This window comes from Trachinotus anak, unplaced genomic scaffold (assembly GCF_046630095.1).
Source record: "Trachinotus anak isolate AG129_WGS33_773 ecotype Australia unplaced genomic scaffold, CSIRO_AGI_Tana_v1 ptg000032l, whole genome shotgun sequence".
NCBI classification, from domain to species: Eukaryota; Metazoa; Chordata; class Actinopteri; order Carangiformes; family Carangidae; genus Trachinotus; species Trachinotus anak.
Window position 1 is genome coordinate 12,294,307 of NW_027273883.1, and position 19,048 is coordinate 12,313,354.

Below are 19,048 nucleotides of genomic sequence, written 5' to 3' on the forward strand. Positions count from 1 at the left end.
AACCAGCAGGTTTAAAATTATGGTTCAAGACAAATATCTCAACAACAATTGGATGGGTTATCATGACGTTTGGTATAGACATAAATACCCCCCTCAGGATGAACAATGACAACTTCGGCCTCTTTGCCCTCCTGACTTTTCACCTACCCCCACACCTGCTATACTAATGACTTTTTCCCATCAGCCTCAGTTGTGTTTTGTCCCAATGGTGGAACAAGTGAACATTCAACATGAGATGATGATAGCATTTAACTATTACAGTCTCACAGAGTCACTACCATGGCTGTGGACTCTTAGTCTTGTTTCAGTGTAATTTTTCAGTACTGTTAGTCCAAAGCAAAATTCATTCATCATCGTTGTATTAGAGTAGCGCCAGAAGATGGATATGTCAAAACTTTGCAACACAAAATGTGAAAACATCTAAAATTGCTTTATACAACTTCTCCTCTACACAAGCTCCAACCTTCCGACCGCGGGTGACCTGAGATCAACTAACAGCGGATACTTCATCACGAACCTGCCTCACCTTTCCTCTCTGGCCCACTGAATTAACTCCGGAACAAGTAAACACACAATCCACACCAGCTCTTTCACAATCAGCTTTGTTGAAGCGGCTGCTTTTGTCCATTTGACTCAGTTTATTCTCACTGAGCCGACACCTCCCTTGCTCCCTCGCCCTCTGTGTCACTGTTGTGACTTATGTCTTTTCCATCCTGCTGCCCTCTCTCAATTAAAAAGGAAAAACTTCCAATCCCTTTGACCTTTACCTTGACTTGGCTGTTTCCACTAAATACACATGAAAACACACAGCCCTGACATGGCTGTTCCCTCTCCTATTTTAGTCAAATCCCCCTCCGTATCCTCCCTTTCTTCCAGTCTTTTAAAGGTATGCCTGGTTTTCCATTCTGATATCATGACACAGCCTTACATAAGCAAGACGTTTGCATATTAAATGGCTTTCAGTGAACAAACTGCATCTGTAGCTGAGTAATGCTTATACTAGACTGATAGTGATCTTAGAATAACCTGAAATCTCGTCTCTGTAGTTTTTAGAGCCCACACTTTCCAGCGAATGCCATTAATGAACAAATCAACAATGAGTGAAGAACATGGACACAAGTGAGTTATATGCTTTTATTACAAATTGTAGCAGCCACTTCCTGAGACAAAGCTGAAGTATAACAGCTTGAACATGTAAAACAAACATTAATTAAATGAGTGACTCATTATTTCCTGGATCCTTTCCTCAAAACTCGTCTTGGTTGCTCCTGGTGTCTCGTAGCTGTGTGAGGGATGTCAGCACCTCCTCTGTCGGTCTCCTCCCCAGCTGTTTACCCTGTCTGCTCCTCACATTCACTGTTCCACTTTCACTCTCCTTATCCCCCACCACTGGGAAAGGAATAACACACACACAGATGCCTGATAAATGCCTGATAGTCATAATCAATTATGGTTATGTTTAAAGTGATGACTGAGGAGTTTAAGATTGTGTAGTAAATTACAAAACAACTGTGACAAGCTTTAGTATATTATGTAGCCTCAGTCATCTTTGGTTATTCATCTTTACCAAATATGTAGTTGTACTGCGCCAGTTGAGCAGAGCGAATCTTCTTATTTAAGGTCGCTCCCTGATCGTCATTTAAATCTGCCATGAAGCCAGCTTCACGGAACTGCTGGACCACCTTAAGAAGAGAGAGGCACTTCTTTTATCTCTGTAATGTGCTTCTCACTTTAACAAGCAAATGAAAAATGACAGAAGGAAAAAAGGTCAGAAAGAAAGTTTGGTCTGCTGATGTACCTCAAGAAAATCACCATAGACTGACCTGCTTGGCATATGACTCACTGTTGCCCCCCACAGGAATAATCATGATCTGCGCCGGAGACAACCACAGCGGCCTAGACGAGTTAAAGATGGAGAGGCGATGTGTTATGGTACAGAGACAGCATCATAAGAGCCTGATAAAATGCATCTGACTTCATGTTCATGTGATAATTGTCGTCTTCGCACCATTTCCCTCCAAAGTTTTCAGCCAGTATCGCAATCATTCTCTCCAGTGACCCCAGCACTGCTCTGTGGATCATCACTGGCCTGTGCAACTGCCCGTCTTGCCTGAGAGGAAGCAAAAAAAGATTTATCCACAGAGTGATGGTTGGGTGATAGAACAGTATAAAGTTGACTTCTGTTTATACTGTGGTAACCATCCTTTAGTATCTCTGAGATTATAAAGTTATTGTTGCGAGTCAATGAGCCAGGTTGTTTTATTCATTTGTGCATAAACCAAAATCACTCCTTTCTGTCTGGTTATTTTATGCATGAATGTTTCTCAGTTGCTTCTCCAGAAAATGTAGTATCTCATGACATATATTAATGTTGAGATATAAAATTACATATATCGTGATAGAGGGTTTTATCCCCAGTTATCCTCCTAAACTGTGCTGTCAAAACTCTTATATAAGCAGACTATGAGACAAGTAGGAGAGGCAAAAAGAGGTTTAAGGCAGAAATGGGGAGCGTGCTTGTCTCAACTGATAAATTCAATAGAGGGCAAATCTTTCATGATCAAATTAGGTCCCTGTGCCTTTTTAACTTGAATAACAAGCATGAGGGATTATCAAACACACAAGCGAGTGGTACTAAAGTTCAGGTCTAAAGCACTGCAGATGTAGGAATGTTTAAAAGACTGAGAGCCAAATGCAGATATTTATGACTCACCCGACATACTGAAGATCAAATCTGATTGGCAGCTGAAAGTCCAACTGGATTGTGGCACACTGGTGTTGTCTGCCAATGGCATCTTTGATCTGTATGTCAATCTATGAAGAAACATGTAGAAGTGTTTGGTATCAGGATTTGCTTTTCTTTTCCAGCCAAGATCTACAAATGTCAGAGCTCTGAGACACTGCTGGTGGTAAACTGCATTTTTGTGGGCAGACATGGTTACAAATGAATCGCCAAGACAAGCTGCCAATAGCTGACAGTGGCTAAGACCCCCTAGCTAGACAACTTTGAGGAATGTTTGTTTGTTTCATGGAGCATGTTCATGTGTGTCTAACCCCACCCTGACTTGACCTATCTCCACTCTCTGTGACTCCACACGAGCTTGATCAGGGAATGTCTGCCTGAAGCTGAGCTCCTCTTCATGCTTATGGACTTCTTGTATGACTTAATGTGAAAATGAAATTAACAAAATGAAGAAAGTTAAACCAATTTCGCTCAGCAAAGAAATAAGTTGGCAGATAACCCATCATTTTCCACTTGATTTTTACGTATGCTAAGTTAACCACTGACCACCATACGGTGATAAACAGACAGGTATGACAGTGGTTTCAATCTTCTCATCTGACTCTCAACAAGACAGCTGGGGTAGCTCCCAAAATGTTGAACTATGTACTGCTTTAAAGTAACTTTTGGCATAAAGGACGACAGTGAAAGTGAATAAAGTGAGTGGAAGACCAAAGATGTTTTGGCTGTAGGTATTGTGCTAAAAAATAATATTTACTTATGTGTGGAAATCAGTTTTCTTTCCTGCATGTTGCCCTTCCCACTGACCTTTGGTCCATAGAAGGCTCCGTCTCCAGGGTTCAACTCCCAACGTTCACCAAACTGCTGCAGACTCCTCTCCAACTGCTGCTCTCACACACACACACACACACACACACACACACACACACACACACACACACACACACACACACACACACACACACACACACACACACACACACACACACACACACACACACACACACACACACACACACACACACACACACACAGAGCACAGCAAGTACGTAAGTAGGCCTAGTAGTGAATCTGAGCACATTACTGTACATAATGTTTGTGTTTGTGTGTGTGTCTGAAGGTGCTGTGGGAGCCTGGAACCATAATGTTCAATTACACTCAATTGAATCAGCTTAAATTGCCGCTGTGCCTATTTAAAAGGCGTCCGTGGAGATTTAGAGATATATATCTACCCAGCAGCCCGACTCGGAGCCGCACTCTATTGGAAAGTACCACTCACATGATTGGTTAAGTGGATATCATTATACCATGTTATTTTGTTTAAATAAGATTTTTTTTCCTGTAGCTGTGATTTACTGACTCCAGCTTACAGTGTATACACATTCAAACACCTGGCCTTGTCTGGGACCATGTCTGCTTTTTGGCATACCACAAGATAGAAAAGCATGTCTGAATGTTGTGTGTGTTTACCTGCTCAGCATTATCCCACTGTTCAGGCTCCCCTAGACACGGTGTAGGACGTGTAGACAGGAGGCAGTGGAAAGAAAACCCAAACACTTGATACACACTCCTCACAAAGTCCAAACAAGCCACAATCTCTTCTTCCAGCTGGGAAAGAGCGAAAAACAAAACAAAACAAAAAAAAGCTGAGGACAAGTATGACATGAGGACTTCATAATATAAATAACAGGCTCAATGAAGGTGAGAGACTAAGCACAGGAGTTCAGAGTTTTAAATTCCAACCAAGGTGGAAAAAGAAAAACAGCATATGTATTTACTGAAAAGCCTTGACCACTCCAAAGATTGAATTAGTATTTCAGACACTAACATAATAATGATTATCATGTGACTGTTATCTTGGTGAATGAACAGGATGCAAACACAGGGGCTGCAGGTCTACAATCAGGATCATGGGAATGTTCCAGGTCTCTCTGTAGGGCATCCCGATTACACAGACTGTACAGCCACATAGATGCACATATGGAGGTCTAATGTTTGAACAGCACAAAGACCTTCATTCATCTGGGCTAAGGCCTCCTGGAATGTCTCAAGTTATTTGTACAGCCTATCTGATCACTATAATATGCTTCCACGTGTGTCCCATTTACACTTTCTGTCCCAGTTACTGCACCTTAACAACTAGGCTGTCGTCTAGAAAAGGTGAATCTGTTACAAAACAATGTCTACATGATAATATGTGTCATGTGTACCTGCTCAGGGGTGCAGAAGATGTGAGCGTCGTCCTGGCAGAATCTGCGAACACGGGTGAGACCTCCCAGCGCTCCGGAGAGCTCATTACGATGCAGTGCCCCGAAATCGGCCCATCGCAAGGGAAGCTCCTTCCACGAGCGAACACGCTGCTCAAACATAAGACTAAACAAAAAAAAAAGAAGAGTCGGACACTGCTAAGCATTTGTAATAACACTTGGATACAGGAATGTGTGTGTGTGTGTATTCACCAGTGTGCAGGGCAGTTCATGGGTTTGAGAGCGTAGGTCTGAGAGCCCTCTGAAGTGACAGTAAACATGTTCTCGCTGTAGTGCTCCCAGTGGCCTGAGCGCTCCCACAATGCAGTGCTGTACAGAGTTGGGGTCACGACCTCGTTGAAACCTCGCCTTTGGTATTCACTCTGTAATACATCAGGAAGGAAGCATGTGTGTGACACTGAGCGCAGGGCAGGGTCAGACTGTCACAACAGTGCAGTAATTGAAGGCTAACACGAGCAATATCCTGACGACTGACATGAACATGTATATCCTCAGGACACAATCAGCGCAGCACATTTTAATACACGTTTGTGTGTCTGAGATTATGTTTACATGGATGTTATTACCTCTGCCAAAGAGGGTATGTTTTCATCTGTGTCTGTTTGTTTGTTGGTTTCTTTGTTTATCAGCAGGATTCAGCAAAAAGTACCAAACTGATCTGAAACCAAACTTGGTGGAGGAACGGGCCAGGGAAGAACCCATTAAATTTTGGAGCAGATCCAGATTATTTACTATGAATTTCATCTTTTTTTCTCTGAAGTCTAGTGTATGTTGTTTGATTTTGGCCTTGGGGGAGGTCTTGGCTCTGTGACTGCACCTACTGATTGACGACGTGGGTGCAGCCACCAAAAACCAGAGAGGCTGCTCACTGCAGTGCCAATAAATCTTACACTGGAACACATTATCTCACCCTTTCCAAACTAAATAAGTCTGGGTCACACACCTGCACTGCAGTAACTGAATGGGGACTCGAGGCTTCACTGTGAGCGGCCACCAATAGCCGGGATATGAGGCATATAGGGAACATCAGTAAATTGTAGCATCTAACAATAGACTGCATATGAACCATTCAGGGGGTAACTGTGGCAACAGGTAATAACCTTGGTTATAGTCTCTCCCTCTAAAACGCATGAGTCTCTGCACGCACATTGTCACATGCTGCACCACCCACCACAACAACTGAATCCTTAACCTCTGGGAAACACTGTAAAAAAATGCCATTGCCAAGAATGAAGTTGGGGTCAATGTTTCAGAATCATTCTTCCAGGATTGGGCGGAACAGGAGCATTTTTGTGAGAGTGGGATGGGACAGGAGTGAAAATCCCATTTCTTGTCACCCTCCAAATGAATTGTAAAAAATTACACTGGCTCAAAGTTGGAGTTTGCATAATCAAAATAAGACAGGGGACAGGGGATATTTCAGTTATATATTTCATATATATATATATATATATATATCATACTGTTTCATCATTTGCAGCCCTGTCTTCCAAAGGTATAGTACCAACAAACTGTGTCTGTGTGGCCATCATATGAGTGTTTCTGTTTGAAGTTCGATATTTTTTCCTAGAGCTGCCAAACAAAAAGTTGGTGTGTGGGTTCGTGTTTGAGAATCGGAGGGAAAGTCTGACATTGTAATGGAATATAGAGGTAGAGTCTTCAGACATTAATCAAGCTACAATCCGCTGCAGGTAATGAATGGAATAGTTCAATAAACCCAGAAATCATCTGATATTTAGAGAATGTAAAGGAAGAGTTATTCCAAATAAGAGAGGAATAGTTGAAGTTTAAAGCTTTTACAACTGAGAAATCAACTGGTATACCTGGTACTTATTCCATACTGTTTGTGACCACCACGGCTACCTGGTGTTTCAAAGTAAAGCTGAAGGCTTGTAACTGCATATATCTGCCTCTTTACGGAGTAACTCTACTCTTGTGTTCTTCTGTTGAACAATGTATTCCGTATATTGCAGGCCATTTACAGCACATGTAGTTAGTGACTGAGTGTGCAGTGAGTGCTGTTTGTTCACCTTAATGAAGTCAGTGAGTGTGTTGTAGATGTGGGCTCCTTTAGGCAGGAAGAAGCAACTGCCTGGACTCACATCATTGAAGAAGAACAGCTCCTGGTCCTGTGCACAAACATGTACACGTCGCATTTACAACCAGAAAACACATCTTTCAACATTAGATTTTCACCTGCTTCTTTCTATCTGATCTTGATTTATGCACATCTTCTAATTTAGATTTCGTCTTACTGTCCCGATGCGTCTGTGGTCCCTCCTCCTTGCCTCCTCCTGCTCCCTCTCCCACTCGTTTTTGTCCTTCTCTGCTGGAAAGGCAACACCGAACAGACGCATCAAATGTGACGACTCTGTCTGATTGGCCAATGTCACGGTCGACAGCTGTGATGTTACAGAGAGGGAGAGAAAGTAATGAGTGAACAAAAAGCTGGAAAGAGAGAGTGACTGTCAGCGAGAAGAGGAAAGGTGAAGCGATGAGAGCAACAGCACGTCTGATGGATGGCAGTGTGTTTGTAAGAGCCTAGAACAGGAAAATGGCCTCTGACAAAGACAACATCCTGCTGCTGGTATTTCCAGCCTGGCTGTCATGAAATTCCAGTCTTCCCAGTCAAAGCCCAGTATGGAAACCCCTCCCTCTCCCTGGATCAATAAAGACAAGGAAAATTCCATTTGCCCAGCATGTGCAACACACTATGGACGGTGCCAAATGAGTCCAAATAAAACATGTATTTAGAGATTAGATAAGATTCACCCAAAATTCATCTTTGATTATTGTATAGGTTATGTTTCAGTCTGTTACAAAAAAAAAAAGGTTATTACAAAAGCAAACTGGTACTGGCTATCAAGCCACAAGCTGAAAATGGATAAAAGAGCTGATGCACAATGTGAATTTGGGAGCGGTTGTGCAATAAAAATTCAAGGAAACAAGAGGAGAGAACAGAAGTAAAACCACAAAGAGGCAAACAGAGAACAGGACAGAACAGAAACACACACACCTGGAGCATCTTGAAGACCTTGAGGAGGCCAGTGTGTGGGAGGAGGGGGCCGTCGCAGACCCCTACGCTGTCTCCACACCTGAATCAGACAGAAAGGATGAAACACATTGAATCTCTTTCTGAGAGTTTAGAAGACACTGGTAGGTTAAGTCAACATCAGATACTGTCTCTGTGTGTATAAATACATGCCTGTATACTGTAACAGTGGGGCCATTCATCTGCTCCTCAACAAGCTTCAGTCTCAACTCATTCCTCTATAACAAGAACACCCACAAAACACACAGAAAATTCATATATCATCACATTTCATTATGGACAGCAGGGGTACAGGAAGGGACCTGACCTGAGTAAGTAAACACTGTGACAATAGAACATATCACCAGCACACCATTAACAGGAACCACTCCTACACAGTGAGAAATATCACTGTTACTCACATAATCAAGGGCAACATATATAAAGGGTGAGTGTTCAGAATCATTCTTCCAGTGTTTCCAAGGGTTTTTTCATTGCTGTAACATATTATTCTCTTAATTTTTATCAAAATCAAATCAGGTTTACTGTCACAACATAATTAATACAATAAGAAATTGTGAAATTGTTGGGTAGGAGCTGGTTTCACACAAAAAATTAAAAAAGTAATAGTAAGGTGCAATTTTAACATAAAGTATAAAACATATATATATATATATAAAAAAAAAAAGAAATAAATTGTTTCACTGTGATTTACAAAGATAGTTATGCTTGTCTAGAAGAAATTCACCTGCCCTATATGAAGATTTATTGGCTATAAGTGACATATAAATGCCAGAGAGCAGCAATACTAATCAACTATTCAATGTCTTCTCATTGATTAATAATATTGTCAGAATAAGTCTATTCCAAGGCAGACATTTCACATGTCATTGCAGCAAAAGCACAGGTGTAGTTAGTAACATTAATACTGGCAGGAGTCCATTCAGTTTCAACATTTCCAGGAACCTGGTTTAGGCATTTTACTGAGCAGTTTGAGCAAAAGTGTTGCTAGTCACTGTGCTGCTCCTGCTATGTTAACTCAGAATATCCACTGAGAAACTGGTGTATTGGTACAGCAGAGACATTGGTGTTACTGACCTGAAAGAGCTCTCGCACTTCTTCTATGCTCAGCTCCAGTTTGGACAGAGGAAGACTGAGGGCTGCAGCTTCCTTACACCTGTCCTCTACATCATTTAAAGACAAGGCACTGTGGGTAAAGACAGAAAAACAGAAAAATTAGCAGCAGACACGTCTAAGGGTATGAAGAAAGAATCACAAGCTTCAAGATGATTATGGGGGAAGAAAAGAGATCAGGGACTCTGTATATATTGTGAGTTGAGGAACAGGGGTCATTATAACAGCATAGAATAATGTATAGATAATGATTAAACACAGATGTGTCATTAAAAAAGAAAAAATATAATGTCAACAAAGGGGGGATAAATGTAGAGAGGCAAATCAAAACAAAGTCAGGATGGACCCTCTTCAAGAAAGAGAAGCCTAGAAACCACCACAAAATTTTATTTAAAAATATTCACTTTTTGTGTGGGTCACATTTTCAACACACATTATACTTGTGATCCTAAATCACCAACGGTTACATGAATATTTTACCTGTTATCCAACAGATGGTCACAGTAAAGCCCAAGGTCTGACGCTCCTTCTCTGCACACCTCGGCACCAAAGACCCCCTCCAACACTCTGCCAAGGACACACGCTCCTGTCCTCCATGCTGCCTAAGAAAGGGAGGGTGGTACAGAGTAGGTTAGAAGTAGTAAAAAAAGCGAGCAGCACTCAAGGTAACAGCTAGTGGAACTGTGCAAATTCCTTTACCACCTCCTTTGGCCAAGGAAGGAATTAAAGGATGAACAATATTCAGGTGTCAATTCATTTCAAATCTCTTAGCGGCATTACTGATGTTAAATTTTAAGTTTACCCCACCCATCTTTACCTGGACATTTTCCACTGAGGCCAATACAAAATGATTAGGGAAAGAAAGATGATGTAATCCTTTAGAATTTCAAATTCTACCTTAAAAGAAAACTGCTAAATTTAAGACATCTTGAACTATCTCAAAAGAGATTTAAAGGAAATGTGTAATTACCTGTTTTCCCTCTACTGTGTCAAACCCCAAAAGTTGTAGTTCACAGTCTGCCTCTAGTGGTTGTCCAAGCTCCCACAGCTCCCCATTCACCTTACTCACCAGTGCTCCCTTTGCCCTGCAATAACACATACAATAACACTGTTATGGCACTAAAGTTAAAACAGTTAAAAGAAACACAATAAAATAAAACATTTCTCTATGAATTATATATTTACCGAACACTCTGAGCAACAAAGAGAGGTGTGGTCACACCAGCGGTTCCTTTCACTGTCCGGCCATCAACCAGCCGGATGCTGAGAGGAGTCTCTGAAGTTTCAACTCTCTTCTTACTGCTTCGTTTCTCCCTGAGTGACTCAAAGACTCGCAGTCGCTCAGATAAAAGTGGGGACACCTGCAGCTGGACACGAAAGACAGAGATAAGCGTCGCATGAGGTGAAAAGGAAGAGAGGGTGATGGAAGTGAAATGCTATAAAGTAGCAGACAGAGGAGATTCTGTATCATGGTAGCATGATGGCATAGTTTTTAACTATTTTACAGTTCTGGAAGAGTGGATCCCTCACCTCTAGTTTATATTACATAGAATCCCCATTGATATTTAGGGAGGAAATGAGTATTCAATGAATCTGTCATTTTTAATGTTCATTTCAAAATGAGTCCTCCAAAACTTGAATTGACACCTCTATGAAAATGTTTAAGCAAAAACTAAACTGCAACCTTCATGAAGGTAGGAATTATTGCAGGACTGTTGTATTAGACTTCATACCTAATAAACTGGAAACTGAAGTGTATAACTAATACACCGACATCAACAGTCTACTGAAACAATGTGTTGAAGCTTCAGTTTTATCTTTTCCTCATCTTTATGGCCTCCTTATAATAAATGATACACATTCATAAGTTTAAGTACTGTTACATCTGCACAAATGAAATAACTAATTGAAGCACAGATAAATAAATGAAATGACTCCGCATCAGTCTGATGATTTTCTTCTATTTTTTCACTCATTCCTATTTAACATTGATTTGAATATGTAATACTGATGTGCTTATCCCAAATTACAAATGTAGAGGCATTCAGCTGATTTTTAAAAAATATTTTAGTATTAAGGGAGTCACAGGGAGGTGGAAGGTATGGATAGGTACAGTTGTTTTCATTATTTATTTATCTACCAGTTACTGTCTCAACTGAAGGATTATTTGTTTTGTCCAGACAGGATTTCAAATTTGTGAAGAATGTCTCTCTCTGTTTCCTAGAGTTCAAGGTGACATCTTCTAGGCTCTTGATTTGTTTAATAAACAGCCCAAAACCCAAGATTTTTAAGCTACAATGATATAAAACAGAGAAAGGCAACATCTCTTCACATTTCAGGAGCTGGAACCAGCTAATTCTTGCCATTTCTGCTTGAAAAGTAAATCAAATGACTACTGATCACCAAAATAGTTTCAGATTAGTTTTCTGTCAATTGACTTATGACTAATAATTCCAGCTGTAGCTACTGTATGTACCCCAAGTATACAACTGGTTTTTTTTTCAGACCCTGTCCAATGTAACTGAAAGTGTCAGATGAAAGCTGAAGAGAAATAAGGTGGACAGGCACTTTAGTAATCACAGCACAAAACAGCTTTATCTCCACAATGGACAAACAACAGCTGCAGCACTGCACACTGACAAAACACACACACACACACACACACACACACACACAGGCTAACGTTAGCTGTAGTTACTGTGCTGCAGTAAGGACAAGCTGGCGCACCTTGCTGTAACCCCTGTGTACTCGGAGATGAGCTGCCGGCCGACAGACAACCAGCCGGAACAGCTGTGTCACCGCCATCCTAAGCACACCCGCCTAAACACCCGCTCATTCCCAAATATCCCACATTACTGTCCCCTTCTCTGCGAGCGGCCATTAAACCGGAAGCACGAATTAGGACAGCAGCGGTGACGTCGCGGGCGGAAAACTGTGACGCTGCCCGTTAAACAGCGTGCGCGTTCCCGAGCGTCGGCACATGGGCGCGCTTCCACAGAGGAACTGCGCATACCGTTCAAGAGCGGGACATCTGCAGTTGTTAGAGAGGACAGCAAGTAATAACCCGATGGTAACACCTCCAGCCATGCAGCCAGGCCAGGTATTTCAGACTGGATTAAATATATACAGGTTGTTTTTTTTTTTTTTTAACTAAACAGTTCACACTTTAGGAGTTTGGGTGCAGCGCAACACAAACCCATCCACATGGGCAGGAGATGAGATTAAAAAAAAAACAAAAAAAAAAAAAACACCTGCCGTCCTGGTTGCAACCCCAAAGTAACTTCACACGCAGAGCTACCGACCTCAAGACTGAACTGCGGAGTCGGTGACCTCATTATGCAGCTGCGCACTCAGACTGAAGAGCCTACAGGTGTTACAGCTGCATTCAAGGTCTACTGGTTTACTGCCCGAAGCATTGGCATCTTTAAAATCTGTAGTAGAAAAAAAATAATCTAACCGAATACAATTACTTTACTCTCTAGGAAAAGCATCTTCACTGTAGCTAAATTTGTATAATACTATAATGTATAATAACTGACACAGTTTAAAGCCAACCCTGAGGAAAGTATTACAATAAACACAAAATACGTGAAGTTCTGAAATGTTAAACTTAACGCCTAAATGCAGCGGCCCCCGAATAAACTTGTTAACAGACAATAACCTAGAAATTGGCTGCTATGCCCCCGGAACAAAACTCAGAAGAAAAACTCAGTTCATTCTGACCAAGGGCGTGATTATGTTTTGGTTTTCACCATTTTCAGAAGTCAACAGTTGTACAGTAATAACAGTAAAACAAGACCTAACAACTGAAGCTACCACTGAACTGCCACTTGGGGGAGCTACAACACTTTCAGAAAGAGTAATGTCCGCCAACATAGTAAAGAGAGAAGACTGATTTCAATAATACAAGACATTTAAGCCTCTACTGGTATAAATACTGTGCATTGAGCCAGCGTCAAATATGTTTTCATGTCACCAATTCTAACTGTCCAAATCTTTTTACTGTGGCTGGACCCAACTGTATGGATTTTAAAATGTGGGATTAACCTTCATTATCTGCTCTCTCACTTCACCACGTCCATTGCAGAATGAAGTGGAAAGCACACATGTATGTGGGAGCTTGAAGTATAAACATGCTACATGTTTTTAAATTAAGAGGTGCTGTTGGCCTTTGTCAGAGAACTGCAGTGTAAGTGTTCAACAACGAGGACAGTTTAGCTGTACAATTAACAACACTACACTGCTCACTGTAGAATAATGGCCTGGACGCCATAATGAAACATTTCCCTTTGAATGTCTAATGTAGCAGAAAAGTTGTTGATACAACATGACTCCATTAAGTTAATTCATTGTTATATTAACTGAATGACACTATGTAAAAAAGCTTATCATCATTTACTGATAACTGCACAGCCATAGCTTATAGTTATTCTGTAAAGTTGTGACTGAGGTTACGGCTGCTGATTTCTAATGTGGCCTATGTAATAACTGTCAGTACCAAGCTGTAAAGCCAACATCTGTAGAGTTGCAATGATTTTAAGTTACAGTCCTAAAATATGGCTTTCCATCAACAGTGTGCATTGTAGTGTGCAAATGTTAAGTGGAAACAAAAAAGAGAAACAAAAAACAGTCTTCTCAAGGAGGTAATGAGAGAAAAGTGTGAGTTCAGGTCTTTGCAGAGGAAAAAAAGTTATAGAAAACAGCAAATCACCTCCCATGTTAGATTAAGACAGTGCACCGACTACTTACAGTCAGTGTTTCAACCACAAAATGAGATATATTAAATGTGTGAGGAAGATTGATGCAAGTCACTCCATGAAAGCATTTACAAAAAAGTCTTCCTGATAAAACTGTAATATGCACTGTAAAAAATTATAATGATGTATGCATATATTCACTGTGTCAAATAACTGCTGTAGCATGTGTGCATCACACCAGAAAGGATTGGACACTCAAAGACCAGTGATATAGCATCATTGATGAGAACAGCAGTAATAGCAATTGAACTTATCAAATACAGACCATCAACTTTGTCACTTCTTCAGTCATTTTCAAACTCATATAGTCAAAGTTGTCATGAGGTGAAGGGAAACGAAGAGAGGTTATTTACAGGGACAAGTAAAGTGTTGAACTTGGTAGGTGCTTAGTGAGCATGAATTTGTTAAACAATTAATCTAGCTTTCTGTGATCACACCAAACGGATTTGGGTTGATTATTAGCTGTTTGATTGTGTGACTGCAGAGATGACAGACATACAGTTTACAGAGAGTGGTAACAGACGTGTATAACATTCAGAACATCAGAACTCTGATGATGTGCTAACACTGTAGTGACAAATATCCTCTTCGTTGTTACATTTCTACAATGTATCTCAATGTGTCTTCATGTCCTGTACTTTCAAGGCAACTTGTAAATGAGCACAAGAGATAGCACACACTCCATGATCAGACAAACACAGGAGACATGAGGCTTTGACACCAACACTCAGCCTGCACCCCTCACTATGTGGATACACTACATCAGTGTGGGACAGGGGGCAGCATAATGGCAACAACTCCTGTACAAGAGAGAGGACTGCTGCCATTGTGTTGACCATGTTTTAACCCCCAGAAGTGTTGAGAGGTGCCAAAGTGTTTTTAAATGAAGCCATGTAAGCACAAGGGGGCTCGAGGGCGAAAGCATGAAATTAGCAAAGAAACAAAACAGAGGATGGGGCCAAAACAACCAGAGTATTTAAATAAACAATTTTCGAAACAATCATAATTGGCTCAAGTCTCTTCACCCCCCTGATATCATCTGTGGGTGCTGCTGCGGCTGGAAATGGAAAATTGCCACATCTATCTAATTGAAAAATACAGCGCAAAAAAAAAAAAAGAATCATTAAATGTTAATGCTATATGGAAATGGCAGCAGCTGTGCAGGTAAATGAAAACAGTTTCTCTGAAAACAGGCTGAAAATACAGCTGAACAGCGCAAATAAATTTAAACAGCGCAGTTTAAGTGATAAATAGTGACCAAATAAAATACCTCCCCCCCAGTTGAATTGAAACTCTGGATTTTATTCAAGTCAGTACATGTTGAAGCCTAGCAAGAGTGTGGTTCAAACTGAAATGCCTCCCCCCACCCACCATCGTCTACTGAGTATCTTCATGACTGAAGTCTAACTTGAAGCGCGCACAGGCAGACATTTAAGTTAGAAATTAAAATACATAGTTATCTTCACCCTCCTCTTCTGCGTGGTGGTTTCAAAAGGAGGACAGAAAGGTGCGACAGATACTGCAGAGAAATTCTTCTGGAGCTAAAGCTTATCCAAGGCCTCATTCACAGTAAAGACGGGGTGCGTGAGTGACCATTATTGTCCTCAGTAACAGAAACAAGAGCTTGAAGAGAAAAAGCTGTATCATCTCAGTTTTTTTTATATTTACAAGCTTAGAAATATACAGTGGGAGGGATAGAAAGGTGAAAAAGGTTGAGCAAGAGAAGAATATTATTTACAGCAAGTACTCCAGAAATATGATGTTAAATGTTAACCTCAGCTGCAACACAAATCTAAGCACTTCATGTGAGATATACCTTCTTAGGGCACAAAACACACACACACACACTCCTGGAAGAAGAGATTACTCTAGAACCTACTTTCATCAGTTACATGTTTTTTTAAGCAATAGTTTGACATTTTTGTAAATTTTGTCTGTTAAATATGAAACTGGTGATAGGGGATGGTTAGCTTAGCATAAAGACTGTAAATGGGTAAAAGGCTAACCTGGATCTGTCTAAGGGTAATAACATCAATATGCGTTCTGTAGCTGGGAACAGTAACTTCCTGGAGTCCTGATGTTGCTGTGAGGTTTGTCAGGCAACATCAACTCAGTGAAGTCACTGCACCCAGCCACAAAACTATCCCCTGTAAAACCACAATTTTTACACTTTTATATGCATTAAACAAACAAGAGAAACCAGCTTTAGAGGTGCTGGTACATTCATTTTTTTATAATTAAATCTTTTTTTTTTTTAACCTTTGAACAGAGTCAGGCCAGACATGTTTACAATCTTTATGCTAAGCTATGTTAATTTGCTGCTGCTTGTAGCTTCATATTTAGCAGACAGACTGATCTTCTCATCCAACTCTCAGCAAGGAAACAAGTATGCTTATTTCCCCAAATATCAAACTACTTCTTTTTTTTCTTTTCCTATGTATCCCATGATACCCACACCCTGCTGTTTGGCTCTCCTGCTGTCTCTCTCTCTCTCTCTCTCTCTCTCTCTCTCTCTCTCTCTCTCTCTCTCTCTCTCTCTCTCTCTCTCTCTCTCTCTCTCTCTCTCTCTCTCTCTCTCTCTCTCTCTCTCTCTCTCTCTCTCTCTCTCTCTCAGGTAGAGTAACTGAACAATCACACAGGTAGGCAAACTCAAAATAAAAGTATAGTTTCATTTCTGCTTTAACTATGTTTCCTCTCTATGGTTATGTCACTCTTGAAACAGACCTAGTGAAACTTCTTTTCTACTGTGTATGGAGAAATGGACAAAGGGACAGATTGATGGTTGTTACACAACACTCTGCACTATGTAACTGATAACCTCTTAGCTGTACTGTACAGTGTTAGATGACTGGCTGGCTACCTACCTCAAGCATGAAGATTTAATCAGCTATTTACACACGACTCAAGGTAGTTTTAATTCAAGCTAATTAACAGAGTAAAGATATCTGGGCTCATACCAGTGGGGCTAACACACACACTGCGATGCTAGATGTGTGGCTTGCACTTCTCATTCAGCTTGTCATAGATGACCACTTCAGTAGCGTGGGGGTAGGAAGGGTCTCTTCTGCGCATGATGGAATGGACCACCTGTGAATGGAGGACCGGGCCTCTTGCCCCCACGAAACCCGCCCATGAGGGGATCTTGGTTAAGCTGCTGAGACGGGGTTCGGCCTCGCAGCAGAGGTCTCTGTGAGATGGGGACTGAGAGGATTGGGGGCCGAGGAGCAGGCAAGTTGAGGAGAGGAACAGGGTTAGAGGTTTGGGTGCGGGGTTGAGCTGGAGGACTAGTGGGGGGTTTCTGGAGAGAAGGGGCAGCGGATTGAGCAGAGAGGCGAGCGGGTGCAGAGTCGACTGCAGGGGAATTAGGCGTGGAGGGAGAGGGTGTGGAGGATGTGGGAGAGGGAGAGGGGGATGGAAGAGGTAGATTCAGAGGCTCCTTCACTCTGCCCAGTAAAGGTGGAGGAACACCAGGTGTACCTGGGCGGTGGAGAGGGGGTGCATGACGTGGGACAAAAGGCTCTTTAACTGTGCCAGGACGGGGCAGCTGAGGGGGCTCGCCTAGCAACGATGTCATGAGGGGTGGAGGGGCCACTTTGTTTCCTCTGGGCCCCATTCCACCTCGCTCAACACCCTCAGGTCTGATTGGGGGAGGAAGAGATAGAGGACGGTCAACAGGGACCAACACTCCTCCCACCATGACTGCAGAGGGCACAGCAGGGTGGGTAGGTGGAGGGGAAGGGCGTTGTGGTATGGGGGGTGGAGGGGGTCGGGGGATTGGAGGAGGACCACTGAAGAAAGGGGATGTAGGAGGAGGATGCTGGTGGAGGTGTGATGGAGGAGGGGTCTGGATGTTCTCTGTGTGATAGGGCATTGGGAACTGAGCTTGGGGAGGGGGATGTGAATGAGGATGGGACGGAGGAGGGTGGAGGTGAGGGAGGAGGAGTTGTGGGTGAGGAGGAGGCATGGAGGGGGTCATGTCCTCAGTGCCTCCATGGCCAATGTTAAGAGGAGGGGGAACAGCATGGGGTGAGGGAGGCTGAGCTTCCATGTATTCCTCTTCTTCGTACCACATCATTCCCCCTGGCCGACTGCCAGCCCCTGCCCCTCGCCGGGAGCCTCGGCCAATCACGCGGATGCTCTCCACCGTCTTGATGCGTTCTCCAGATAGAGGCCGGTTCGAGTAGCCTAAAGTTTGAATGGGTGCGCCTTCAGTGCAGGGCGACACTAGTGTCTCAATACGATGGTACTGACCCTCCTTCCCATCCCCACGTGGAGACTCTTGACTTCTCCCCTTGTCCTCTCTTCTTCCACTCAGACCTCCGTCATCTGAGCCAGTGCTTGCCTTACGAGAGCCTGCTGAGAGTCTTCTCTCTCCCATCGCTCTGTTGATGCCTACCATCCTTAACTGGCTGTGTTGTCCATCTTTCCTACCCTTCATGTCATTACTGGGGGAAGAGGAGACCTGCCTCCTTACATTCATTGCTTCATCTTCCTTTAATTTTGTGCTGTTCTTTTTCCCAGCTCCATATCGTGAAGAAGAGGAGCCCAGAAAGTCTCCATCGCTGTTACTTCCTGATGGGGTGATCACAGCATCCCAGGGTTCGCTCCGGTAGGCTGTGGGTGAGAGGTTATGACCTCCAGAAGACCCAAGAGATTCCGGCACACTCCCAGGTGTGTCCATGATCTCATCCTGGGTAGGTGTGCCAGCAGCCTCATCTCTCACTGGGGTCCCATCCACCCCATCAGGACTGACGTCACCTAAAGCAAGACTAAAACCTGGATTACCCTGCAAGAAACTGTTGATTTTTGATTCTAGGCTGGGGGGAGAGACAGAAAGAGCTGGAGCTGAGGTACGAGGAGGGGGTGGAGGAGGAGGGGACAGCTGTATCTCTTTCTCCCAGTCTCTGGTTCTCCCAGGGGTGTCTCGTTTGAGGTTGTTCCCCAGATTGGGTTTTGTTTTTGGGGTGATTGGGGTGATTGGGGTTTTCACTGTGGATGATTCTGGGGAGGTTCGGGTGGGAGGAGCGGAAGCAGTGTTTGTCACACTTTGCAGGAGAGAGGACAAACCTGCACCAAGACAGAAACAAATTGGGGTAGAAAAAAGGAATACAAATAT

General features: G+C 42.5%; 1 protein-coding gene across 6 annotated transcripts in view; it reads right to left on the reverse strand.

The window, feature by feature from the left end:
* Positions 1-1,120: 1,120 nt before the first annotated feature.
* Positions 1,121-19,048, reverse strand: part of LOC139612616 (threonine--tRNA ligase 1, cytoplasmic-like) — a 28,170-nt gene continuing 10,242 nt past the window's right edge. For 2 of the 6 annotated variants that reach the window (XR_011686603.1, XR_011686602.1), the window contains exons 10-11: positions 16,890-18,999; positions 10,403-10,542 (exon numbers count right to left, since the gene is read on the reverse strand). Coding sequence is in view for 4 of the 6 variants with exons in the window: in XM_071468325.1 (XP_071324426.1) it covers positions 1,247-1,389; positions 1,568-1,682; positions 1,824-1,896; positions 2,009-2,110; positions 2,714-2,814; positions 3,551-3,628; positions 4,214-4,351; positions 4,954-5,116; positions 5,203-5,372; positions 7,041-7,139; positions 7,266-7,412; positions 8,027-8,105; positions 8,216-8,280; positions 9,140-9,248; positions 9,656-9,777; positions 10,146-10,260; positions 10,361-10,542; positions 11,903-11,980 (2,079 nt within the window). In the remaining 2 variants the exon portion in view is untranslated. Of the gene's footprint in view, positions 1,390-1,567; positions 1,683-1,823; positions 1,897-2,008; positions 2,111-2,713; positions 2,815-3,550; positions 3,629-4,213; positions 4,352-4,953; positions 5,117-5,202; positions 5,373-7,040; positions 7,140-7,265; positions 7,413-8,026; positions 8,106-8,215; positions 8,281-9,139; positions 9,249-9,655; positions 9,778-10,145; positions 10,261-10,360; positions 10,543-11,902; positions 12,090-16,821; positions 19,000-19,048 lie in introns of those variants that run through there. The other 4 variants (XM_071468327.1, XM_071468326.1, XM_071468325.1 and 1 more) reach the window with 4 other exon arrangements.